This window comes from Equus quagga, chromosome 13 (assembly GCF_021613505.1).
Source record: "Equus quagga isolate Etosha38 chromosome 13, UCLA_HA_Equagga_1.0, whole genome shotgun sequence".
In the NCBI taxonomy this organism is placed as follows: domain Eukaryota; kingdom Metazoa; phylum Chordata; class Mammalia; order Perissodactyla; family Equidae; genus Equus; species Equus quagga.
The window spans coordinates 89,207,634-89,231,986 of NC_060279.1; the positions used below are offsets into that span (position 1 = coordinate 89,207,634).

The following is a 24,353-nucleotide window of genomic DNA, read 5'->3' on the forward strand; positions in this document are numbered from 1 at the left end:
GCTCCTGCAGCTTTTTGCGTCTTCTGATATGACCTCAGCGACACGCAGTCCCAATGTACGACGTTCATGCTTAGAAATCACGCCCCACCCCCCCACTCCCGTCCCTCACCCCCAGCCCGCCTCCTGCTCTAACCTTCCATTCGTTTTATTGCATCAAATGCACAAAACGTAAGTGACACGAAGTGCACTCAGTGTTGTACAACCATCACCACTATCTGGTTCTGGAACTTTTCATCACCCCAAGAGGAAACCCCCATACATATTAAGCAGCCCCTTCTCGTCCCCAGCCCCTGGCAGCCACTAATCTCCTTTTTGTCTCTGTAAATTTGCCTATTCTGGACATTTCCTATAAATGGAATCCTGCAATATCGTGGCTTTCTGTGTCTGGCTTCTTCCACACAGCTGACTGTTTTGAAGGTTTATCCAGGTTGTAACATGTGTCAGCTTCATTCCTTTTCATGGGTGAATACTATTCCATTTTACAGATCTGCCACATCTTGTTTACCCAGTCATCAGTGGATGGACATTTTGGTTGCTTCTACTTTTTGGCTATGATGAATAATGCTGCTGTGAACATTTTTGTACAAGTTTTTTTGGTTTGCTTTTGGGTTTTGGGGGGTTTTTTTGAGGAAGATTAGCCTTGAGTTAACTGCTGCCAATCCTCCTCTTTTTGCTGAGGAAGACTGGCCCTGAGCTAACATTCGTGCCCATCTTCCTCTCCTTTCTATGTGGGACGCCTGCCACAGCATGGCGTGCCAAGTGGTGCCATGTCTGCAAGGGAGCCTAACTGGCGAACCCTGGGCCACGGATGCAGAACGTGCGAAGTGACCACTGTGCCACTGGGCCGGCTCAAGTTTTTCTTTTTTTAAGTCTGCTTTTTCTCCCCAAATCCCCCCAGTACATAGTTGCTTTTTTTTTTTTTTCAGTTGTGGGTCCTTCTAGTGGGACCCACATGTGGGATACCGCCTCAGCATGGCCTGATGAGTGGTGCCATGTCTGCACCCAGGACCCGAACCGGCAAGATTCCAGATGGATCCATGTCCGTGCCCAGGATCTGAACTGGGCTGCCAAAGCGGAGTGTGCAAACTTAACCACTCTGCTATGGGACCGGCCCCTAAGTATGCTTTTTTTTTTTGGTGAGGAAGATTGGCCCTGAGCTAACATCTGTTGCCAATTTTCCTCTTTTTTTTTTCCTTTTTTCTTTTTCCCCAAAGCCCCAGCACATAGTTGTATATCCTAGTTGTAGGTCATTCTAGCTCTTCTATGTGGGACACCGCCATGGCACGGCTTGATGAGTGGCGTGTAGGTCTGTGCCCAGGATCCGAACCAGTGAATTCTGGACTGCTGAAGCGGAGCGCTTGAACTTAACCACTGGGCCACCAGGCCGGCCAGTACAAGTGTTTGTTTGAATAACTATTTCCACTTCTTTGGGGTTGCTAGCTCATATGATGCATTAGTCAGGGTTCTCTGGAGAAACAGAATCAACGGGATGTGTATATGCACATATAGAAAGAGACTTATTTCAAGGAATTGGCTCACGTGGTCGTACAGGCTTGCCGAGTCCAAAATCTGATAGGGTGGCCGGCAGGCTGGGGCCTCAGGAAAGAGCTGCAGTTCAAGTCCAAAGGCTGGAGAGCCAGGAAGAGCTGACGTTGCAGATAAAACTCAAAGGTGGCAGAATTCCCTCTTCCTTTGGGGGACGTCAGTTCTTTCTTCTATTCAGGCCTTCAACTGATTGAATGCGGCCCACCCGCGTTATGGAAGGCAGTCTGCTTTACTCAGAGTCCGCTGATTTCAGTGTAAATCTCATCCAAAAATACCCTCACAGAAACATCCAGAGTAATGTTTGATCAAATATCTGGACGCTGCAGCCCAGCCAAGTGGGCACATGAAATGAACCATTACAGGTGGTAAATCTGTGCTCTTTTGTCACTTTCCTTGGGTCCTGCTAGAATATCCACTGGCCCAGCCAAGGGTCCCCCTAGAATGATCTGAAGGCTCCTGCTTTCACGTCCCATGAATCCTGTTACAGCACCTGTTGGTCTTTCCTAAAATACCCTGAGGAATCTGTCATGCCCAGCTGTCCCCTCTTTGTCTCTCGGGATCCGGCTATGTCTCCGGGGCACTCTTCCAGCAGCCCCTGGGCTTTTATTTTAAAGGCTCTCAGGTCCCTACTGGGGCATTCCTTGGGCCCTGATTTATAGTGCCCACCGTCCTGTGACGATGCCTCCCAGGACCTGCTAGACTTTTCCTAGAAGCTTGAAAACCTGGGGCCCCACTTGTGATTCACTTTAAGATGCCCCAGAACTCATCTAAATGCTCCCTGAGCCCTAACATAATGTCCCTGTCGTCCACTCTGAGGCCTGTTGCCCATTAGGATGGTCTCAAGACCCCAGCGCCAGGCGGGCACTGCCCCCAGAGCCGCACTGCATCCCTCACTCTGCCGTGATAACCGGCTCTAATGCCAGTGCCCCTGGAGTCCTGCAGGACCATCGCCAGAGGCCCCCACCCTGCCCCTGGGTCTCCAATAATCTCAGGGCCCCACTCTCATGCTTCTTCGATCCTCTGAGAGTGTCCTGAGACCCAGTAATGATATCTTCAGGAGCCTATGGAGATGTCCCACAGAGTCAGCCACTCCACCCCTGGAATTCAGCTAAACCAGTCCTGAGCCCTCCCCTAACCGTGCTGCCCTGGCTCCAGGACGGCCCGAGGGCCTCAGCCCCAGACCCTTCTCTGCGTGGCCCTGCAGTTTCTGCTGTAAAGCTGAACGGTGTCCCCAAACCCACTCCCGGGTTCTCTCTGTTATTGTCCCTCACCAGGCCCCGACCTACCCACGAAAGACAGACAGACAGACAGACACAGAGGGAGGGAGGTAGATAGACAGATAGATAGATGATAGACAGATAGATAGATGATAGATAGAAAAATGATAGATAGAAAGAAAGAAAGAAAAAGAAAGAAAGAAAGAGAAAAAGGAAGAAAGAAAGAAAGAAAGAAAGAAAGAAAGAAAGAAAGAAAGAAAGAAAGAAAGAAAGAAAGAAAGAAAAGAAAGAAAGAAAAAGAAAGAAAAAAAGAAAGAGAAAAAGAAAGAAAGAAAGAAATAGACAAACAGGTAGGGAGGCAGGCAGACAGATAGATGCACAGATGGACAGGTAGTCACCCAGACAGACAGACAGACAGACAGACAGATAGGCAGGTAGATAGATAAATAGATAGACAGAAAAATAGACAGGTACGTAGGCAGGCAGACAGATAAGTATATAGATGATGATAGATAGAAATATAAGGAGGGAGAGGCCGGCCCCGTGGCCGAGCGGTTAAGTTCACGTGCTCCGCTTCAGCGGCCCGGGGTTTCGCCAGTTTGGATCCTGGGTGCAGACACGACGCCACTCATCAGGCAACACTGAGGCAGCGTCCCACATGCCACAACTAGAAGGACCCACAACGAAGAATATACAACTATGTACTGGGGGGCTTTGGGGAGAAAAAGGAAAAAAATTTTTAAAAAATCTTTAAAAAAGGGGCTGGCCCCGTGGCCGAGTGGTTAAGTTCGCGCGCTCCGCTGCAGGCGGCCCAGTGTTTCGTTAGTTCGAATCCTGGGCGCGGACATGGCACTGCTCATCAAACCACGCTGAGGCAGCGTCCCACATGCCACAACTAGAAGAACCCACAACGAAGAATACACAACTATGTACCAGGGGGGCTTTGGGGAGAAAAAGGAAAAAATAAAAAATCTTTAAAAAAAAAAAAATCTTTAAAAAAAAAAGCTTTCACAACTTCTAAAAAAAAAGAAAAACAAAGAGAAAAAAAAGAAAAAGAAAGAGGTAGATAGGCAAAGCAGACAGACACAAAGATGGACCAGTAGACAGACATACAGACAGAGATAAACAGATAGGCAGAAAAGCAGATAGAAACAATTAGACAGACCCTCCGGCACCTGCTGTAACCTCCCTCTCTGGCAAGAAACCTCCCCCGTTTCCCAGGAACTCGGCATCACACCCCTTCCACACCCCGCCCCACGTTTGGCAAGCCTCAGGCTCCCTCCCCCTGGGGGCCCTGAGAGCTTTAGATAGCCTGGGTCCCACCCTGACGGTTAAAATGCCCCCAGGAGTCTTCTCTATTGCCTAGATAACGCCTGAATAACTAAATAATTTTAGTGCCTAAAATAACGCCACTAGAGCCCTGATGACAAGTCCTTGGGCTCCTGCCACCATGCTCCCAGGACCCTAATGCGTGGCCCCAGGTCCATCTGTGACGCTCACATCTGGCTCAGCTGACCTTCAGCTCCTGCCTCAGACATCTCTGGGCATCTCTTCTGGGTGTCCTGGGTCCGGCGATAATCTCATCCACTGTCACTTCCACACCTCTCAGGACCCTATGCTAATACCCACTGGGTCCTGCCAAAAAGTCCTTTGAAGTTCCTGATAAAATGTCCCCAGGACCTGGCAACACTCTCCCCACTGTGCGCTCAGAGGGCCCCTGGACCCCAATGAAACGGGTACAGTCTTCCCTGATGTGGCCTTGAGGGTCACCAAAATGGCGTTGGGGTGTCCCCTCTAAGTCCTCTGGGCCCTGCCAGGACCCAATTAGAATGCCTCTTAGTTAGGGCCGGCCTGGTGGTGCAGTGGTTAAGTTCGCACGTTCTGCTTCGGCGGCCTGGGGTTCCGCCAATTTGGATCCTGGGTGCAGACGTGGCACCGCTTGGCAAGCCATGCTGTGGTAGGCATCCCACATATAAAGTGGAGGAAGATGGGCACGGATGTTAGCTCAGGGCCAGTCTTCCTCAGCAAAAAAGAGAAGGTTTGGCAGCAGATGTTAGCTCAGGGCTAATCTTCCTAAAAAAAAAAAAAAAAAAGAATGCCCCTTAGCCCCACCATAAAGTCTTCAGGGTCCCATGAGGACATACCAAGAGGCTGCTCCGCTGTGTCCCGGAACCACCCAAGTGTCCTGTGGGGCTCTGGGAAAACCTGCCTCCCAGGATGCTGCTCCGGCGCCATCCGCACCGGGCCTGGATCACTGCATTAGTATCCTGTTGCTGCTGTAACCCGTGACCACAAACTCAGTGGCTTAAAGCAGCACGAATGTGTGATCTTACAGTTCCGGAGGTCAGACACCCGAAATGGTCCCCAGGGCTGGCTCCTTCTGCAGGCTCCAGGGGCGAGTCCCTTTCCTGGCCTCTTCCAGCTTCTAGAGCCGCCTGCATCCCTCAGCGCGTGGCCCCGTCCTCCAGCTTCAACGCCAGCAGCCTGGCACCTTCTCTCCTCTGTGCCCCCTGCGTCCACCCTTATATCTCTCTCAGACTCTGACCTCCCCCCTCCCTCTTCTCAGGACCCTTATGATTATGTTCCAGGATCATCTCCCATCTCAAGGTCCTGAGTTTAATCACCTCTGCAAGGTCCCTTTTATCATACAAGGTCACATATTTACAGGTTTGGGGGAATTAGGGCATAGAAGACTTCGGGGGGCCATTACCCAGCCTACCACGGTCACCAAGGACACCCTCCCTTTCCCCTGCTAGAACCTCCCCATTCTCACCCCTTCTCTCTCCTGTCATGTGGCCCCAGGAGGCCTCTCAGAGGTCTCCCCAAACACTCCCCCAATGTCCCTCCTTCCAGCTTCAAAAGGAAAAGCCCTCGAGGTCCCTTAATGCCCACCGGGAAGCAATCCCTTCCGGGTGCCTGGGGCCCTGCTGTGTCTCGTGGCTCATTGACAGCATCCACTATCTCCTATCTTATCCCCAGGGTCCTGTTCTCACGTCCCCAGGGGCCCACTGTAAAGCCATGGCGAGACTGTGGCAGGACTGCTTCCTATTCTGTGGGCCCGATGCCAAATGAAAACCTGGGGCCCCTTGTTCCAATTTCAAGACATTCAGGCAGAGCATTAAACGACGCGTAGGTCCCTCTCAACCACGGCTCTCACGGTGCGGGGAGCTCGCCCAGGAAGCTGCCGCGGCCCCTGGGGTCTGTGTGCTATAAATGGCCACAGGCGGCTCTGAGCTGTGCTCCTGCACCGGTGTCGCCCGCACATCCGTCTCTCCCCTCGGCACCTACCCCGTGGTGCCCCCTACTGACCCCAGGAGGCAATCACACCGCATTCGGAATCCAATCCGGCCTCTTCCAGGTGAGCTGTTCTGAGCCTCGGTTTCTTTCTCTGCAAAAGGAGGATAATAACGGCGCCTACCTCAGCACAGAGGCTTCGGCGAGTCAAAGGGTTGGCACGGGGCACACAGTAGGGGACAGGAGTGACACCTGTTCCCCTTAATGCCCCCCTCCAGGGTCACCCTGGATCGTGGGCTCTCAGACGCCGGGCCCTGATCTGTCTTGCTCACTCTCACATCCCCAGACGCCAGCACAGTAAATATTTGTGGAATGAATGCAGACAATAATGCATGACCCTGGGCTGGTCCGAGATGCCCCCAAAACTCTTCGAGAATGGCCTTAGTGTCCTGCTAGAACGTCCTAGCAGGATCTATTGCCGCCCCTGAAACACTCCACAGGTGTCTGTTGTAATAGGTACTAGAGCTGGGACCTGCTGTAATGCTAGACCCTGGGGTTTGCCCATGAGGGGCTCAGGGCGGCGCGAATGCCCACGGCAGACACTCGATTCCATTTCCCTGGACTCCCCTCCAGACCTTGGGGCCTGCTGTGACAAGCACAGGGTCATGAGACGCTATGGTCCCACCAAGATCTGCCTTTTGTCATGTCAGAGGCTTGACCCCTGCTGTCATCGTAAACCCAGGACCCTGCTATGAAACTGTGCCTGGAGCTAAGTTCTTTGCAAAATGGCAATGCCACCGGGGCCTCCTAGGAGAGGCATGCGACAGAATATTCCAGAAGCATGCTAAGACAGACTCCAGATCCCATGCCAAACCAGCAGGGCTTGCTATAATAGACCCAGGACTCCACAACCATGTAATACCTCTGGGGCCACCTGCCAAGGCCTCTTGTCCTTGGGCCTGCCTGAAGGGACCCAGGACCTGCTAGACCCTAGCCACCCCTGGGCCCTTCTCTAACCACAGGCTCAGGGCTCCAGGATACTTACTTTGCTAAGAAATATCACTTCCTAGAACGAGTTCTATCCCATTAACACACGTGAGCCCGTTTCATCCTCCCAGTGGGGCAGGCAGGCAAGAACCCATTTTACAGATCAGAAAACTGAGGCTCTGTGGTTGGGGGAGTTCCCCGTCCAAGGTCACGCAGCTGTCGAGCGACAGGACTAGAATTCGGAACAGAGCCAGCAGTCTCCACGCTCACACGGGGAGGACTCTGCTCACGTCCACTGCTTCTGGTTCCTCCACACCCTGAACCCGGGGGTTAAGCCCGCCCTGTGAGAACGTGGGGATTGGACTTGAAGTGAATTCATTCGCTCAGCTCAACAGGTCAGAGTGTTTACAACTGTTCCAGGCGCTGGGGGTGCGGGGATCTCTGCCCCTGGAGCTCTAGGGTCAACAGGGAAACTAGTAAAGATGCTGTCGTACACGATTTGCACAACACACATGCGAACACACCATCAACAGGCGACACCTGTGCAGGACACGGAGCCGGGAGCAGTGATTGGGAGGGTCGGAGGCTGTGCAAGTGGCAGGAGGTGGGTGAGAATTGGAGACTGAGGCGCGGATAGGCCTCCCAGCCGAGGCACAGGAGGCGAGAGGCGCAGATCTGGGGGCGTGGGGGCAGGCAGCCAGAGGAAGGGAGGGGAGAGCAGGGGGCAGAGGGCGGAGGGGGAAACAGGAGGCTGTGCCCCGGCCCGGGATTCTCTCTCTTGTCTGTCACCCGGATCCCAGAAGGGCAGACACAGCGTCACCCACTCCTCAGGTGAGAACTGGGGCCAGGCCGGAGGTCTCTCCTTGGTCTCTGGACCCATTGGGCCCATCAGAGGTGGCCCCCAACACACGCCAGGCACATGCCCCACCCGAGACCAGGTAGCCTGATGCGATGGGGTGCCAAGGAGACGCCCCAGTGACCGCCGGGAGGAAACAGGGGAGCTGGGCTGTTGTTGTTGTAAACACGGCGTTCCCACCCCGAACGGAAACACCTGCGGCAGGGGGGCCCGCTCGAGCAGCCTCCATCCTTCTCTGGGTCTCCAGCCCCCTCCCTCTGGGATCTCCATCCCCTCCCTCCTGGGGCTCGGTTCCCTCCTCTCGGGATCTCTTACTCCCCCATCTCTGTCCCCCTCTCTCAGGGTCTCCAGCCCTCCGGCACGGGGTGGGGCGCGCTCGCAGGCTGAAACTCCGGGCGGCGCCCCCTCCTGACCCGTCCCTGCCCCTTCCTGCCCTCTTTGATGCGGCCCCACTTCCTCTGGCAGGAACCCCCGCCCTCGCTGGGCCTGGGTAAAAAGGAGCCGCCGGGCCGGTCCAGAGGCGGCGTCCGTCCGGAGGCAGCAGCGGCTCATCTCTCCCCACGGCCCTGTCTCCCAACCCTTGTACCAGTGCTGTGCCTCGGTCCCTGGTACAGGTATGGGGGGCAGGGACCTGGGGGCACCAGCAGCGCCGGGCCGGAGGGGTGAAGCCCGAGGGGTGCCTCCAGCATCCCCCTCTGCCTCTGCGCCTCCGTCTCTGCCCTCGGCTCCCACAGGTCCTCGCCTCCTCTCCCTGTCGTCTCTGACTTCTCCAGTCTACACCTGCCGCCTCCTGCCTGTCATCTCTAACGAAGCGATGCTCGAGGTCCGTCTGTTTCTGAAATCTGACGGTTCGTCCCTACCTGCGGTTTGGGTCCCTGCTCGGTGTCCAGCTGAGCCGTCTGCCTTGATTCTCTCATTTCTGTATCTGGCACTCAAGGTCCCCCTCCTAATTGTCAACCTCTCCCGTTTTCCTCTGAGGCTCAAGGTCGCTGTCTGGCTGTCCATTATCTTACCCTAACTTTGCCTGGCCCTGTCCCCACTCTCCCATCTCCCATGTCTCTCCTCACCCAAGGTGCCCCCCGCCACCCCGGCTGTCCCTCCCTCCCTTACTCCCCATCGGTCCCACTTCCAGGGCCTCCCTACCCGTTTCTGAGCAGCCCGCAACCCCGCCTGGCCGAGCTGGGTTCCAGGGGGGCTCCAGGGTGGCCTCCCGGGCAGACTTGCTCGCGAGGCCAATTTCCTTACTTGGATTTTTCAGGCAAAAGGTTTCCAGAACCTGAGGCCTGGAGCCCAGCTGTTCCCTGGGACTTTGGGCAGAGAACTCGCCCCCTGGATGAGTCTGCTCATCTGTGACCCGGCATCATGTCCACTTAGGTGGGGGCAGTGGGGCTCACAGGGGAGAGCACCTGCGTTGTTTCCCTGGCCCACCCTGTCGCTGTCTGGGGAGACAAGGAGGCCCAGGTCGAAAACCCCCATAGTGCAGAGCCAGGCAACTGTGGACCTGTCGAGCCCACCCAACCCCCCAAGAGGCCCAGAGTGTGGCTCTTCCTCCTCTCGTCCCCACGGAGGCCAGAAAGGGCCTAGACCAGTCTAGAGAACCCAGGAGCCTCCGCCCTCACTCACTTCCTCCCCAGAGACTGGGGTGGGGGGGGGGGGGCAGTTCGACGACAGGTAGAACAACTTATTTATTTCGACACCAAGAGAAGACGCAGAGAGAAGGGCAGCATCGCAACACGGCTTTTGTCTTCACCCGCAGATGAGAGCCAGAGGCAGAATGTGGCTCCCATTCCCATCCTTGTGCCCCCAGAGAATGAAAACGAACCCCTCCTTCACCTCAACCTCTTGCTCAATTCCCAGGCAGTCCCCTCCCCCAAGAAGGGCAGACACCCCGAGCCTGGCCTGTGGCTGAGAAAATAACTTTATTTTGTTTGGGGGAGCAGGTAGGCATCGTCTCAGAACTTCTGGAATTGCTTCTTGGTGCCGGCGGCCTTGGTGACCTTGAGCACATTGAAGCGCACGGTCTTGCTTAGGGGCCGGCACTCGCCCACTGTGACAATGTCGCCAATCTGGACGTCCCTGTGGAGGGGGGCAGCCGGTGTGTCACCACGGGGGGGTGAGGGGAGCCCCCAGAGGAGAGCCTCACATGTCCAGTTCCATCTGCCTCCTAGCCATTATTCATTGAGCACAAACTATGTGCAAGGCGCGTGCCCAGCCCAATGCTGGAGAGGATACTAACCTGCCCGGACTTCTCGGGGCAGGTCCTCTCCATCTGACACAAAACTCGAGGTTCCCAAGGATGGTGGCCTGCTTATAGCAGCCTCGTCATTGCCCCCGTTCCCAACAGCTTTCTACCTCCCCCCGCAGCCAGGGCATCCTGGCAAGCCCCGGTCAGGCCCCATGTCACTCAGACTCGAGCGCAGACCAGCCCTTCCTCTCTGCCTCGGAGGTTGGCTGGCCTGGGCCACCTGGGGGACCCCGGTGCTCACCTGAAGCAGGGGGACAGGTGCACGGACATGTTCTTGTGGCGCTTCTCAAAGCGGTTGTACTTCCGGATGTAGTGGAGGTAGTCTCGACGGATGACAATGGTCCTCTGCATCTTCATCTTGGTCACCACACCTGGCGGGGAGGGGACAGACTGTGGTCAGGCGCTCCCCCCAACCCGAGGAGGAGGAGCCTTGGAGCGCCCAGGGCATGCCAGGAATCGGGAGCTGCAGAGCTCTGTTTCTGGCATCAGCTGTGCCAAGCGGCTTTCTCAGCAGTGCCTATGGCAGGCATCTGCAGACCATCGTGAGGACAGACATCATCTGCCAGTGACCCCTGGAACCAGGAGTCCGCATGTCCCCAGCCCCCCCAAACCCAGGAGGCCCCCAGAGGTGCCCACTTACCAGACAGGATCCGCCCTCGGATGGAGACATTACCGGTAAAGGGGCATTTCTTGTCAATGTAGGTGCCCTCAATGGCCTGAAAAAGAAGAGGAAAGAGTGAGCCTCCAACAGGTAGTTCCTGGAAAAAAAAGGGGGCGTGGCCTCAGGGACAAGAACTACAATTCCCAGCAGCCCCGGGAGCAGCCACGCAGAGGTGGGCAGGGCAACTCAGCCGGGGCACACGTGGGGCTCACTCTTTCCTCTGAGAGTCCCCCTACCTCCTTGGGCGTCTTGAAGCCCAGCCCGATGTTCTTGTAGTATCGCGGGAGCTTCTCCTTGGCAGTCTCTCCCAGCAGGACCCTCTTCTTATTTTGAAAGATAGTCGGCTGCTTCTGGTAGGCGCGCTCGGTCTGCGAGGAGGAGGGAGGAGGGAGCTGGTGAGCTGGTAAATCGCGAGCTGTCAGCCACCAGGTCTGGAAGCCTTCTAGGAACCCCCAAATCCTTCCTCTCCAGCACGGACTCCCCAAACGCTCCTCCAGGGCCCAGGGCCCCAGAATGACCCTCTAAGACACTCTCACCACAAATCCACTCCTCATTCACACTCAGCCCTGAACCTGGGGGTCACTTCAGCGCTCACGCTCCAAAACACCTCCCACCGCCTGCAGAAGTCACCCCTGAGAACCCATAGGGACAGAACCATCCCGCTAACACCCAGGACACCGCTCAGCATAAATTATGCTGCGAGAAACCAGGACCCCTACCCGGGATTCGCTCCTTAGCTGAGATATACGGCTGCAGTATTAATACCCAAACGAGGGGCTCCCCGGATGAACCCTTATACTCAAAAAGATTAACCCCAAGGCCCACGGCCTGCAGAAAACCACCCCGGAAACCGGGACGCTTAACAAGACAACTTCTAAAAGGCTTGAGCCTCCATGTGCGGAGCCCCCTGGGTGCAAGAGGCGCCGGTCGAGATTAATGCAGACACGCGTCCTCTGCTCGAGTGGACCCCCGGGCGATCGAGGACGCCCCGGGCTAACAATAAGCGGAGGCGCCAGCCCCGAACCCGCACCTGAATGTCCGCCATCTTCCCGGCCGCCGGAAAAAAAGGAAAGCCGCGCGGCGCCCGGGTTTCCTTATCGGCTGCGCAGGGGCTAGAGAGGAAGTGACGAAAGGGGGCGGGGCAGCAGGGTTTGGGGCGGTGCCTTGGGCGCCACTCTGATTGACGGGCGGCCCTCACCAAACACGCAATTCGGAGACGGCGCCGACGCCGCCATGATGGTGAAGGGCAGAGGGGCGGGAAGCCGCGGACGCTGTCTCGCGATAGTCAGGGCGTCCCTGCACTGGCGCGCTAATTCACGTCGGGAAGGCGTGGTCAGCCTTGAGCCCGGTCTACATTATCGCGAGAGTTATAGGGAGGCGGGCATGATTCTGCGGGGCTAGGATCATGTGGGGTGTGGGGACCGCGTGGCTGTGTCCGGGACGTGGTTGCGGCCATCTTTTTGCGGGGCAGGCGACGCCGCCATCTTTGTGAGGGGCGGGCATTGCCCTTGAGCTTTTTGAAGTTTAATGAAAATTGTTCCCTGTGTCCCAGGTAATAGTTTACTGGGAAAAAAGCCCTTTTGCTGATTTTCTCTCTGCAACAGCGCTGTCCAATAGAACTTTCCGCTGTGATGGAAATGTGCCATATGTGCGCTGTCCACTGCGGTAGCCGCTGGCGCTTGAAATGTGGCCTGTGCGACTGAGGACCAGAATTAACTTTATTTAATTTTGTTAGATTTAAATTTAAATCGCCACATCGGGCTAATGCCTACTGGGTTGGGCACTGTAGATCTATAACTGGATACTAATTTATTATTTAAGAAACTCTTAGGAAGCAGAATCTTAGGAAGCAATTGCCATGGGCCAGAGGCATTGTGCTAATAGTCTATTATTCTTCTCGTTTTCTAGATGGGGAAGTTGAGGCACAGATGCTACAGGTTTCGCAGAAAATGAGAGGCAGAGGTGGGCAGTCTGGCTTCAGAGTTCTTGATAACCTACCTTTAAAGAAGGAACCCTGGTGTCCTTTTTATAGTCAGCCCACACTTTTGTGCACCTATTGTGTACCTGCTGTCGTGGGCCACCGGCAGTGGTGGCAACAACCTGGTGTCTCAGGCCAACCCGGGCAGCTGTCCACACTCTCACCGATTCAGACCTTGTTGCAAGATTTCAAACTCCCGAGCTTGGCGCAGATGAATCGTGTGCCTCTCCCCTTAGTCTTGGTCTGGTTTATCTGAGTGTTTCCTTGTTCAGTGTTACTCTGTCTCTAGAAATGCATGTTCGGCTGCTCCTCCCACCCCGTAGGAATTACTGCTATTATCCCATTTGACAGGACAGGAGGAGGAGGCTGAGGCTCAGAGAGCAGGGGTCACCTCTCAGGGTCACCCCTTTAGCCAAAGGCAGTCAGCAAATGAGCCCAGGAGGATCTGAGGCCTCAGCTCTTTTTTCCCCTTTCGGAAATTGCCTCTTAAATTGTAAAGCAGATAGGGAAGGACAGAAATACTCGTGGATTATTAAACTAAAAACTAAAACCCAGAAAGATTCCCACCCCGCCCCGCACCTCCCAGAGTGTTCTCCAGCCCTCTAGCTGAGGCTTCACATTCATCAGAGACCTCAAATTTAAGCTTTTGCTAGTGTTGCTGAGCAAGGGCTGGCCACCTGGTGCACATAAAGAGAAGATCCAGAGGCCGGCCCGGTGGCGCAGCGGTTAAGTTCGCATGTTCGGCTTCTCAGCAGCCTGGGGTTCTCTGGTTCAGATCCCGGGTGTGGACATGCTTGGCAAGCCATGCTGTGGTAGGCGTCCCACATAGAAAGTAGAGGAAGATGGGCACGGATGTGAGCTCAGGGCCAGTCTTCCTCAGCAAAAAGAGGAGGATTGGCAGTAGTTAGCTCAGGACTAATCTTCCTCAAAAAAAAAAAAAAAAAAAGAGAGAGAAGAGCCAATTATTAAAGCATCAGCCTTCAGGAAAAGAAAAATAGCTTTATGTGCAAGATCGATCTGCAAGGAGACAGGAGAGATATACTCTCAGATCTGTCTCCCCGATCCAGGCTTGGGGCAAAATTTATGGGATCAAGGCCAGGGCCATCTGAAGTGCGGAGATGGGTGACTGGAGGTGAGGAGACGTGAGGTCATGGATGATCTGTGCAGCGTAGTCAAGTTTCATGGCTCTTCATAGGACATGGCCACAAAATGGTGATGTTAGCATGATCTGAGGGTGGAGTTTTCAAGCCTTTGACATCAGAAGGGTCATTTATCGGGCATTTGTGCAGGCCCATTTGATGGGTTGGTGGTCTCAACTGGCCTGAACTGGACGAGGGGTCTCAGTTCCTGAGAAAACCACCCTTAATTACTCTGTTGATGGCGTCGGTTGAACTGGTCCTAGAGAGTCCATGGTTACACGAGTCTGTCCCAGTTCAACACACAAAGATGCACCGAGCTGATAATCAACATATACAAGACTTAAATTTGTCTTTATTCTGGCAAACAGCCTGTGAATTAATCATTTAAGAATAAATCCTGGTATATGACCTTATATTTGTGTGGGTGTGTTTAAATACATTTTCTTTTAAAAAGAAAAGTTGATTTCTTCCATGTAAATATTTAAACTATACCTCCTAGGAAGCCCCCAAATAAATCCAACTTGATTTGAGAATTTAGCATATGATGCAAGATGCAATTAAATCCACAGGGAATACACAGTATATTCAATAACTTTGTGTTAAGACAATTGTGTGGCCATCTGTGTGGCAGGAGATCATAGCAACATTCTTGCTGGGCTTTAAGCTTAGCAAGAAGAAGTACAAATGGGTGGCTGAGAAATATGCGATCTGCTGATTCTCATAAATTACTGTACTAGATTGTTTGTGCTTTGGAATCAAAGGCCGGAAGGGAGTATCTTACCGAGCATGAAGGCAAGGGGCTTAGGAACGCCGGGCCCTTGCAGGAACGGAACGCCGTCTGCGTAACTTGCCTATTGCTCCTAGCATGCTCCCTAAGGGAACGGCCTTGGGTAGGGCTGGGGTACGTTGAAGGGAGGCAGACTAGAACTGCTGAGCTTTGACTTGCATATCCCCGCTGGCGTGAGTCCCTGCTATGCTTGTATTTCTTTGCCTGCAAATAAATATGTGGCGATCAGAGGGACCTCACCTCAGTCCTTGAGGCTGATGGTCCCCTGTCCCATTGAATAATATAGATTGTGTTGTGTCTCTTATATAGACTGTGATCTGTCTATTAATTCTGGTGAAGACTTTTTAATTTTTTAATTTTTTTTATTTTTCCTTTTTCTCCACAAAGCCCCCCCGGTACGTAATTGTATATTCTTAGTTGTGGGTCCGTCTAGTTGTGGCACATGGGACGCCGCCTCAGCATGGTCTCATGAGCGGTGCCATGTCTGCGCCCAGGTTCCGAACTGGCGAAGCCGTGAGCCGCTGAAACAGGAACGTGCGAACTTAACCACTCTTGGCCACGGGGCCAGCCCCAAGTGAAGACTTTTTTAGGTATTGCGGTTTAGAACATAAAATCTGTGCTCCAACAAACCTCTACATTGTTTCTTCTCAACCAATCTGTGGTGAAGGACCAGTTTTTTAAATTTGCAACTTGTCATGGACCAGTGTTTTTGTAAAATACAATAGCAATGAATTAGCAGGAAAAGTAAATTGTAAAAAAATGACAAAGCCCAGGTTTTAATTTCTTTTAGACTCAACTGATAAATAATTAACTTGTCATATTGCTGTCGAGGTTTCCAACACTCCCTCTCAATTAGTGTGCTATTCCCTCTGTGTTGAATGCGTTGTTCCAGTGCCTCACCTCTCAGCCTCCAGTGGAACCTCTCCCAACCCCCACACTGGGGACCCCCACCCTATTAATAAGAGTGTGAAGTTTCCTTCACAGCACTGCTGACAAGCTGGATTCCACTCGCTGGTGGTTTTTGGTTTGTTTTTTTGGTGAGGAAGATTGGCCCTGAGCAAACATCTGTTGTCAAGCTTCCTCTTTTTTGTCCTCCCCAAAGCCTCAGGATGTTGTTGTATATCCTGGTTGTAGGTCCTTCTAGTTCTTCTATGTGGGATGCTGCCACAGCATGGCTTGATGAGCAGTGTGTAGGTCTGTGCCCAGGATCCGAACCCATGAAGCCCAGGCCACTGAAGCAGAGCACACGAACTTAACCACTACACCACCGGGCTGGCCCCCTCGTGTATTCTTGTTTATCCTTTGTTTCCTCTTCCCCACTAGAGTGAGGGCACGGATTGCTGTCTGCTGTGTCCTCCAGGGCTTCTGGCGTCTGTCACATAGCAGGTGCTCATCGTACATGTTGATGACTGACCAAAATGAAGGAATGGAGGAGAATTAGATCTACCAAAATGCCCATCTGTAGGCAGGCAGATAAGTCGGGGTGTGGCTTGACCGTGGAATACTCTGCAAGCGCTTAAAATACTTGAGGTTAGTTGATCAATCCAGAGATGAAAAGATTGCTAGCCATGTTCCATTTCCTCTTGTTTAAATTGGCAATTCCTTCCGAATAAGCATGTCATGCACGTGGTGCAAAATTCAAAAAGTACAAAAAGTCAAGGGACAAAGGAAATGACAGAACAGGAGGCATAGCGTGACACATTAATTCAACAAATATTTATCGACCAGCTCTGGGATGAATTCTTTTTTGAAAGCTTATTGTGCAATATAATTGTGAGCTATATCTTTTGAGGTTGATAGACTGCGTTGTCCGATAACGTAGCCAATAGCTCCCTGTGGTTATTTAAATTTAAATAGAATAAAATTTAAAATTCAGTTCCTCGGTCCCTGTATTTATATTTCAAGTGCTCAGTACCCACCCTTGGCTAGCGGCTTGCAGAGGGGACAGCGAAGATCTTAGAACATTTTTATCAATGCAGAAAGTGCTGTTATAAACAGAGAAGGCTGCGTGTATATATATGGTATCTTTTAAGTTGTAAGAACTTCAGCAACATAAATGCTACAAACTTACAAAAAACCATTGGAAAGTTTGTTTAAATTTCTTTTACACTTAACAGCTTTGTAAATTTTGAATGATTCAGTTTTAATTATCGTCGTTGCAGTCCCTCTGGGGTTCATAGAAGGTTCTAGAAAAAAGTAACTTCTGGCGTTTTCAAACGACTTAGAAAGGATTTATGATATTAGTTAAAAACAAAAAACAAAAAAAACACAAAAAGCAGGACCCACAGTTGTTGTCTACAATGTGTGCTAAACTGTGTACAAAAGTTACTTAGATGAAAGCCTGGAAGGAAGTGCACGACCCTGCCGGGTGGTTTGCAGCCCCAGGTGGTCCGATTAGGTGCGAGTTCCTCTCTGGTTTTGAAAATGCTCGAGATTTTGCAAATTGCTCCGAGTAGCTGGTGAGATTTTGATGATAAGGGAAAAGCAAAGAAATAGCGCCTCCCCCCAAGGGGCAATTTGGAGACTTTTAGGTCCATAGTTTTTCACATTTATCATCACAGCTCACGATATACATTCTCCGTTGTGACCAAAACCTATTTCTCTCTCTTCCTCCCTCCTGCCTTCTTCTTGCTTTTTAACTCTTTTCTTTCCTTCCTGCAATGCGCTCATTTTTCCATTTCTGTTCAATAGCATCTATTTTAAGGCTAGTTACAACCCACCATGTTGATTTTTTTTTTTAAGATTTTAGTTTTTTCCTTTTTCTCCCCAAAGCCCGCCGGTACATAATTGTATATTCTTAGTTGTGGCATGTGGGATGCCACCTCAGCGTGGTTTGATGAGCCGTGCCATGTCTGCGCCCAGGATTCGAACACTGGGCCGCCTGCAGCGGAGCGCGCGAACTCAACCGCTCGGCCACGGGGCCAGCCCCTCACCATGTGGATTTTTCACCTGCACTGTGAACAGCCTTGTCGTCCAATAATCACCTTCAGCCCATTCTACTTATTGACACTTGAGGCAACATTTCCTCGCCGCCGCCAGACTTCACGGACATATTTACCGGCATTTCACAACAGAAACGCAAACGCTGGTAGACCTGGATACGCCCACCCTCCGCAGCGCCACTGAAATGCCTGTTAAAACAGGACCTTCCTTGGTGGCCCTCCCTTCCATGGACGGGGCAGCACGCCCACGTGCTGTGGAGGGGGCTTTGCTGGTGGGCAGCTGGGCAAGATGGAACTGGAGCTTTGAAAATGCTCCTGCCGTTGGCCCAGAGGTTCCAACTCCCCGTATTTGTCCTACAGGAAGCATGAGGGGTATGCCCGATTTCATGTACATTGTCTAACGGCAAACGACGGTGAGCATCTTCTCCTGTGCTTACTACTGGCCATTTATATATCTTCTTTGGTGAAATGTCTATTCAATTTTTTGCTTAACTTTTACTTGGTTATTTTTCTTGTTATTGAGTCTTAAGAGCTTTTTATACATTCAGGATCAAGTCCTTCAAAAGAGAAAATGATTTGCAAATATTTTCTCCCAGCCTGAAGCTTGTGTTCATGTTAACGGTCATTTTTATTTTTTTGAGGAAGAGTAGCCCTGAGGTAACATCCACTGCCAATCCTCCCTTTTTGCTGAGGAAGATTGGCCCTGAGCACACATCTGTGCCCATCTTCCTCTATTTTATGTGGGACGCCTGCCACAGCATGGCTTACTAAGTGGTGCGTAGGTCCACACCTGGGACCTGAACCCGCGAACCCTGGGCTGCCAAAGTGGAGCGCATGAACTTCACCACTACGCCAGCCGGCCAGCCTCACTAGTGGTGTCTTTTGAAGTGGAAAGTTTTAGTTTTATAAAGCCCAATTGATCTTTTGAACGGATCCTGCTTTTGGTGGGGTTATATTGTGCTGCTGTAACGTGCAGTTTTGCCAACTGTAAGATTTAAGCTCCCTGTGCCTTTAGTTGCTTCTGGTGGCAGCTCCCGTGGGGAGCAGAAGCCCCGGGAGGGGTAGGGACACACCCATCTGATGAATGGTTTGGCAAAAACCTGAGTCACTGTGCTCTGCTGGACATTTGCAAGACATTCAACACGACAGAACGGCCTGGCGCAGAAGCTCTAATTTGCCCGTGAGCTGCAGTAAAACGCACATTACGCTCCACTAGCTCCCCGTGCTGTCAGGCGTGGGAAGACCTAACGCCTCAACGACAAAACTATTTCCAACTCTTGCCCACCAATCCCCAGGGCATCAAGCTGGCTTCCTTCAGGACAGACCCGCTTACCTGTCAGGCCAGACAGCTCCGCGCGGGATCCTGGGGCTGGCACCCCGTATAGGAGGCTCCACAGAAACCTCATGTGCATACGGGGCCCGAGCCCAGCGGGGGAGGCTGTGATGGAGGTGGCCAGTGCTGACGGCAGAGGGCTGGGTACCCGCTAAATGCCAGCAGCCTCGGGGGCTCCCCGGGACAGACCTAACCTGCTGCCTAGTCTTCTTCCAGGTAAGATGCCATTAACTTTCATATCCCACTTTTAGTGCCTAAATACCACCTGCAAAACGTCTTCACAAAGCACAGCCCCCCGGTGCGGCCTAAGTGTGCAACAGCCCACGTCCCGCAGTGGGGGACCGGCTCACAACGGTAGTTCCATACTTTGCAGCTGAATGAAAGTGAGCGAGCTCCACATAAACTGGGCCACACAGGCCGTGCTAGGCTTGGGAAATACCAATAACTGGCTTCAAGGAAATTCTTTAGCGTGTAAATCTCAACAAATCTTCTGCCACGAAGGGCAGGGTATCAAGCAACATCTCTCTGTGCAGACTCCAGCACAGGCAGTTTTACGCAAGCTCCCTTTTCTTGCCAAGGGCCTGCCTCCACAGCAGACACACACTGCAAAGACGCCAAATTGCTTGAAAAGTAATTTATTTGCTCCTGATCACAAAGTCCAGGGAAGGTTGCAAGGGCAGTGCGGCTCCCTGGCTGTACCTCCCAGCTGCATCTGCAACCGCCTCCGCCCAGCGCCAGGCTCAGTGCCCCCAGCACCCCTCACGTTCCGACAGCTGCAGAGTATAGCCCGTGACCCCGGGGGCTGTTTAAACGGACGCCCCACTCACAACGTAAAAGGTTTCAGCTCAAATACTGAAACTGAACTGATGGTTGCAACTGCTGCCTTCCTAGAGCTCTCAAGAACAAGGGCGTCATGAAGCCCACACAGCTTACAGCTGTTAGTGCTTCTACGGCCCTTTCTGTGTTCCCAGCCTGCCAAGGCCCAGGCTGCCTGTGGTGCCTGGACAGTGGCCCCGGGGTGTCCCCCACATCCTAGGGCGGGCGGCGATGGAGGAAGGGCAGGCCAGGCCAAGCATGAGGAGTTAACAGTCAGTTTTATTGGGCTCAGACCAGGAGTCCGTGGGTCTTGAGGACCTCTGTGTATCTGTCAATTTTCTTCTCCACGTTCTTTTCAGCCTGTTTCCGTAGCCTCTGTGGGGTTAAGAGGACAGATGAGGATCAGCGGCTGCTGCCGCCCAGGAGCACCCTCACTGGAGGGACCTGACCCCACTCCCCACCCCAGGCGGAACCCTCTGGGGGCCCACGGAAGCCATCACATCAAGAGCGATGGCCCACCAGGCGCGACGCCCCCACTCCCGGCCGCTGCCCTCACCGTGAGCTGCTTTTTCTTCCGGTAATGGATTTTGGCCTTTTCCTTCCTCTTCTCCTCCAGAGTGGCTGTAACCGCCTGGTACTTCCAGCCAACCTCGTGAGCCAGGCGCCCTAGGTAGGCAAACTGGGGGGGAAGGAGTGAAGCTGTAAGGAGACAGCCGGGACTGGGGCTGGGGCCCATAGGAGAGTGGTTGACAAATGGGGACCCTAGGTATTTAATGTTCCAATTTTTCCCTGGAAGCTGAGGACCGCCCCCCCACCCCAGAAGGGCTCCCTGCCCTTCCTGGCATCAGCTAAGCCATTGGCATTATCGGCACTGCCCACAGTGGCATCCGCAGACCATCGTGAGAAAAAGCCATCATCTGCCAGTCTTGGGGACCTAAAGATCACCCCCAGTGGGCCAGCGAGCCCCCATTAGGCCTCTCAGAGCACCCCGGAGCTCACTCACCTTTCGTGTAGGCTTCAGACGCACGACCTTCAGGGCAGCAGGAACCACCATCCGCTTTTTCTGTCAGAGAAGGAGAGGGGCTTAGAGCCCTGCAGCGAGGGGCGTGCAGGGAAGGAGGCTGGCCGGGGCAGTGTCTCAGCCAGCGCTGTTCTCACGAGGATCGAACAATGTAGGTAACTGTGGAACATCACGGACACCGGGCCACATGCACGCTGCCGTGGGGGCGTGGTCGAGCTCACCTTGTCGTAGGGCGGCGGGATGCCATCGAACACCTTGAGGCGGTCCAGGGCGGCCTGGCCTCGCTTGGTCTTGTGGGGCAGCATGCCTGCGGGCAGAGGGACAGCAGGCCTGCTCAGTGGGGCTCGCGCGGACCCTGCCCTGTCCCCCACGGTGGGCAGCCGGGCGGCCTCAGATGGTAGTGCATGTGGAGTCATCTCATGGTTGGGAAACTCGAACACGAGTGGGAAAAGTCCTCATCACTGGCCGAGCCCCCATCACCCCTGCGGTCCTCGGGCCCGGCTCACCTCGCACGGTCCGCCAGAAGATGCGGCTGGGGGCTCGGAAGTGGTAGGGGCCGCGGGATGGGTTGGTGTTCATGCGCTTGCGGAGAAAGGCCAGGTACTTCACTGGGAAGGGGGAAGGGAGAGCAGGTGAGGCCTCCCAGCTCCCAGGCAAATGCCAAGTTCTGCCAGCCCACACCCACGCCCCAAGGGCGGTCTGGGAACTCACACTATCATCTCCCACTGCTGTGGGGTCGCTTTCAAACCCTGAGACCTGAGCACCACCCAGGCCAACACTCTCTGGCCCTTCTCCCATGCCCTAACTTACACTTGTTTCTGTAGAAATTGCCAGAAATATTGATGCCCTCACAGCGCACGACCACCACCTTCCGGCCTAGAAGAAAAGGAAAGGGACGCAAAGGTTAGGAAGCCACCCACGGGCTCTGTGTGCATCCATCCACCTGCCCTGATACTGCTGAAGACCCAGACAGGGGAGCCTCCGGCCTGAAGTCACGGAGGAGTAACCGGTGGAGCTGGATTCAAGCTGAATTACGAGTCAGCCCCAAAAGTAAACTTCAGCCCTGTAGCCCCCAGCCCCAGGGAGGGAGTGCTGGATGGTCTCAGAGCGGTGCATGGGGTTGATCTCACAGTCGTGAGACTCAAACGAAAGATGGTGATTGTTGCTCATCACCGACCTCCAGCCAGAGCTCGAGTCCGGGGAGCTGGGGACACTTACCCAGCAGCACCTGCTTGGCCACGATGGCCGCCAGGCGGCCCAGGAGATGGCCCCGGCCATCCAGCACCAGGACCTGTCAAGAGAGACAGCGAGAGGGGTCAGAGGCACCCACAGCTTTGATCCCACCCCAGTCAACAGCTTTCTACTTGTTTCCAGTTCGCCTGTCCCCCAGGGTGCTTCCTATCAGGTCCAGGACCCAGGAACTCGCACCCAAGGTTCACCTTGGTGGGCAAGTGTTTGACTCAGGATTTCAGCGAGGGGGATAACATTTCAAAGCCCCCTCACATCTTGGCTGCTTCAAGGGCAGGAAAGCTTATGCCCAGATTAGGTTTGAGGCTAAGAGAATGAGCTAAGATTTGAACTAGACTGGCCACACTCAGCCCACGATGCTCCAGGTGGAAGAACCCATGCTCTGTGATACGAGCAGAAGCCCAAGAGACTTAACTCTCTCGTGATCTCAAAAGTACAGCAGTTTCTAGCATGAATATCTCAGCAAAGAAAACGGAGGTTCAGAGCGGGTGAGGCTACACAAAGTCGAACTGCTCAAACGCCAACCCTCAACTTCATCAGGAACAAAAGTCCCTCCTCTTATACTTGTTATGTTTTGTGATTATCAGAAGACAGTGAAGAAAGAAACAGAATCCAAAGCCAGACTTGCTAACGAGGTGACTGGCCCAAACCCTCACCTCTCCAGGCTTCAACTTCCTCACCTCTAAGATGAGTGACAACACCTGCCTCAGGAATATCGTGAAATTAATCAACTTACACAAAACAGAACGCAAACTGTACCAGACACACAATAAATGGAGGGACACATGCCAGGAGCATTCTAAGTCCTTTATATATACATGAAGTTACACAAGGAGGCAGGGCACTCAGAGCTAAGCTTCTGCTGTCTTCCTCGAAGGCCTCCAGGTGCTTAAGGACAAAGCATGACCCGGGGGGAGCCTTTTATCACAAACTCTGCTTCCAGCAGCAATAGACCTTCAAAGCATCAATCAACCCCAAAAGCAAAGGAAAAGAGCAATTTGTTCCTGAATGCCCTGTAGGGAGGTGCCCCCTGGACCTGTTGCATAAGGTTTCACGCTGTCTCAGAAAACAAATTTCCTTCTACCTTTCTAAGTCCTTCTGGCTGGCCTAAAAATTAAAAATCGACATAAAACAGATTAACGGAAAAAAAAAATTACAGCCTAGTAACACGAATACCTCCTGTACACATGGGAGAGACCCACGAGAACTGAGTAACTTGCCAAAATCACCACATTAATAACATCGCCAGCTAAAAACAAAGACGCTGGGGGTAGGAAGTCACGGGAGGCTACCAGTAAAAGCACAATAAACAAGGGTAAGCTTGTTACGTAGATTTACGTTCACACGTTCTCCATTGAAAAACTTCTAGAGACTGTGTCACTCTCCCCTTCCTCCTACAGCGCGATTCTCTTCCCAAAGGAGATTCCCCTTATACACGTGAAGGTCTCTACCGGAGAGACTTAACTTCCACAATTCTCACAGCTTTTCCTGTCTGCGGCCTCTTAAAAATAACCCTATGCCCAAATAGCATATTTAGGGGTGGCCAATTCTACTCCCCTACAAATGCAAAATACTCAGACCTGCAGAGGAACGCTGATTAGCACACCCACGTGAGGCTGAAGCAATCCGTGCCTCGGGCAGGGTGCAAGTACCCGCCGTTTTGGGCAATCCTTGGCCTTTCATCACCCCCAGGCTGCCTGACTGTCTTCCCCGCCGCTGGGGACACTGGATGGGACCAATCCGGCCAAAACCTGGCCGAAATCAAAGTAACCTAGGCCCAATTTAAAAATAAGCCTCCCCCTGCCGGAAGCCCCATCATCACCGCTCGGGAGGAATGATGCCGCATTTCAGCCAATCTCGGCCATAAAGACTCCCCGGATAGCCTATTCCCTGCTTACAGATTCCTCTTACCCCCAAAGCTCCCAGTTTTGCTCAGTTATCTAGCTAAAGTATCAAGACACACAAACGAAGGTGAAATAAGTCCCAATGCTGTCTCCGGTTGGACTCCCTCCGGCCCCACGCCGCCCGGACCTCGCGGAGCTCGCACCTGCCCCTCCGCCATCTTCGGCAGCCGCCCGGGAAAGAAGGAAGTCGCGCCGAAGAGTTTCTTATCCCTGAAAAGGGAGCGGCGGAAATGACGCCACACGGGCTGCGCGGACAGCTCTCTGTCTTTTCATTGGCCAAAGTGTCCTGCGCGTGCGCAGAGAGGCCGCTGAGAAGGCGGGGCCTCTTTTGATTGTCCAATCCGGTATCCTTTCCGTCGGACCTGGGCGGCCATGGCTGTGCCGGGCGGGAGATCACGTGGGCTGGGGAGGGGGCGGCTCTGCTGGGGCGGGGCTGTCCC

At 53.3% G+C, this 24,353-nt stretch overlaps 2 protein-coding genes and 5 non-coding genes across 9 annotated transcripts; all 7 read right to left on the reverse strand.

Annotated features, from left to right (window-relative positions):
* Nucleotides 1-9,739: 9,739 nt before the first annotated feature.
* Nucleotides 9,740-11,921, reverse strand: RPS11 (ribosomal protein S11). Its single transcript, XM_046682659.1, has 5 exons — nucleotides 11,776-11,921; nucleotides 10,982-11,113; nucleotides 10,725-10,800; nucleotides 10,326-10,455; nucleotides 9,740-9,915 (listed from the first exon to the last, which is right to left on the reverse strand). The coding sequence occupies exons 1-5, from the start codon at nucleotides 11,788-11,790 to the stop codon at nucleotides 9,792-9,794; spliced, it is 477 nt and encodes a 158-aa protein (XP_046538615.1). The 5' UTR covers nucleotides 11,791-11,921; the 3' UTR covers nucleotides 9,740-9,791.
* LOC124251630 (small nucleolar RNA SNORD35) lies at nucleotides 10,561-10,648 on the reverse strand. The gene has a single exon (XR_006891822.1). It is a non-coding gene; the product is annotated as a small nucleolar RNA SNORD35 (small nucleolar RNA).
* An 8,078-nt stretch (nucleotides 11,922-19,999) lies between the features above and the next one.
* Nucleotides 20,000-24,123, reverse strand: RPL13A (ribosomal protein L13a). 3 transcript variants are annotated; one of them, XM_046683038.1, is made up of 8 exons: nucleotides 24,057-24,123; nucleotides 21,980-22,052; nucleotides 21,572-21,637; nucleotides 21,268-21,369; nucleotides 20,983-21,068; nucleotides 20,744-20,803; nucleotides 20,297-20,419; nucleotides 20,000-20,115 (listed from the first exon to the last, which is right to left on the reverse strand). In XM_046683038.1, the coding sequence occupies exons 1-8, from the start codon at nucleotides 24,069-24,071 to the stop codon at nucleotides 20,029-20,031; spliced, it is 612 nt and encodes a 203-aa protein (XP_046538994.1). In that variant the 5' UTR covers nucleotides 24,072-24,123; the 3' UTR covers nucleotides 20,000-20,028. The 3 variants fall into 3 exon arrangements, with proteins under 3 accessions (XP_046538994.1, XP_046538993.1, XP_046538996.1); XM_046683037.1 differs by having other exon boundaries at nucleotides 23,973-24,087; XM_046683040.1 differs by lacking the exon at nucleotides 24,057-24,123 and adding an exon at nucleotides 23,921-23,939.
* LOC124251628 (small nucleolar RNA SNORD35) lies at nucleotides 20,576-20,662 on the reverse strand. The gene has a single exon (XR_006891820.1). It is a non-coding gene; the product is annotated as a small nucleolar RNA SNORD35 (small nucleolar RNA).
* LOC124251626 (small nucleolar RNA SNORD34) lies at nucleotides 20,872-20,942 on the reverse strand. The gene has a single exon (XR_006891818.1). It is a non-coding gene; the product is annotated as a small nucleolar RNA SNORD34 (small nucleolar RNA).
* LOC124251622 (small nucleolar RNA Z195/SNORD33/SNORD32 family) lies at nucleotides 21,146-21,230 on the reverse strand. The gene has a single exon (XR_006891815.1). It is a non-coding gene; the product is annotated as a small nucleolar RNA Z195/SNORD33/SNORD32 family (small nucleolar RNA).
* LOC124251623 (small nucleolar RNA Z195/SNORD33/SNORD32 family) lies at nucleotides 21,858-21,941 on the reverse strand. The gene has a single exon (XR_006891816.1). It is a non-coding gene; the product is annotated as a small nucleolar RNA Z195/SNORD33/SNORD32 family (small nucleolar RNA).
* Nucleotides 24,124-24,353: the final 230 nt, after the last annotated feature.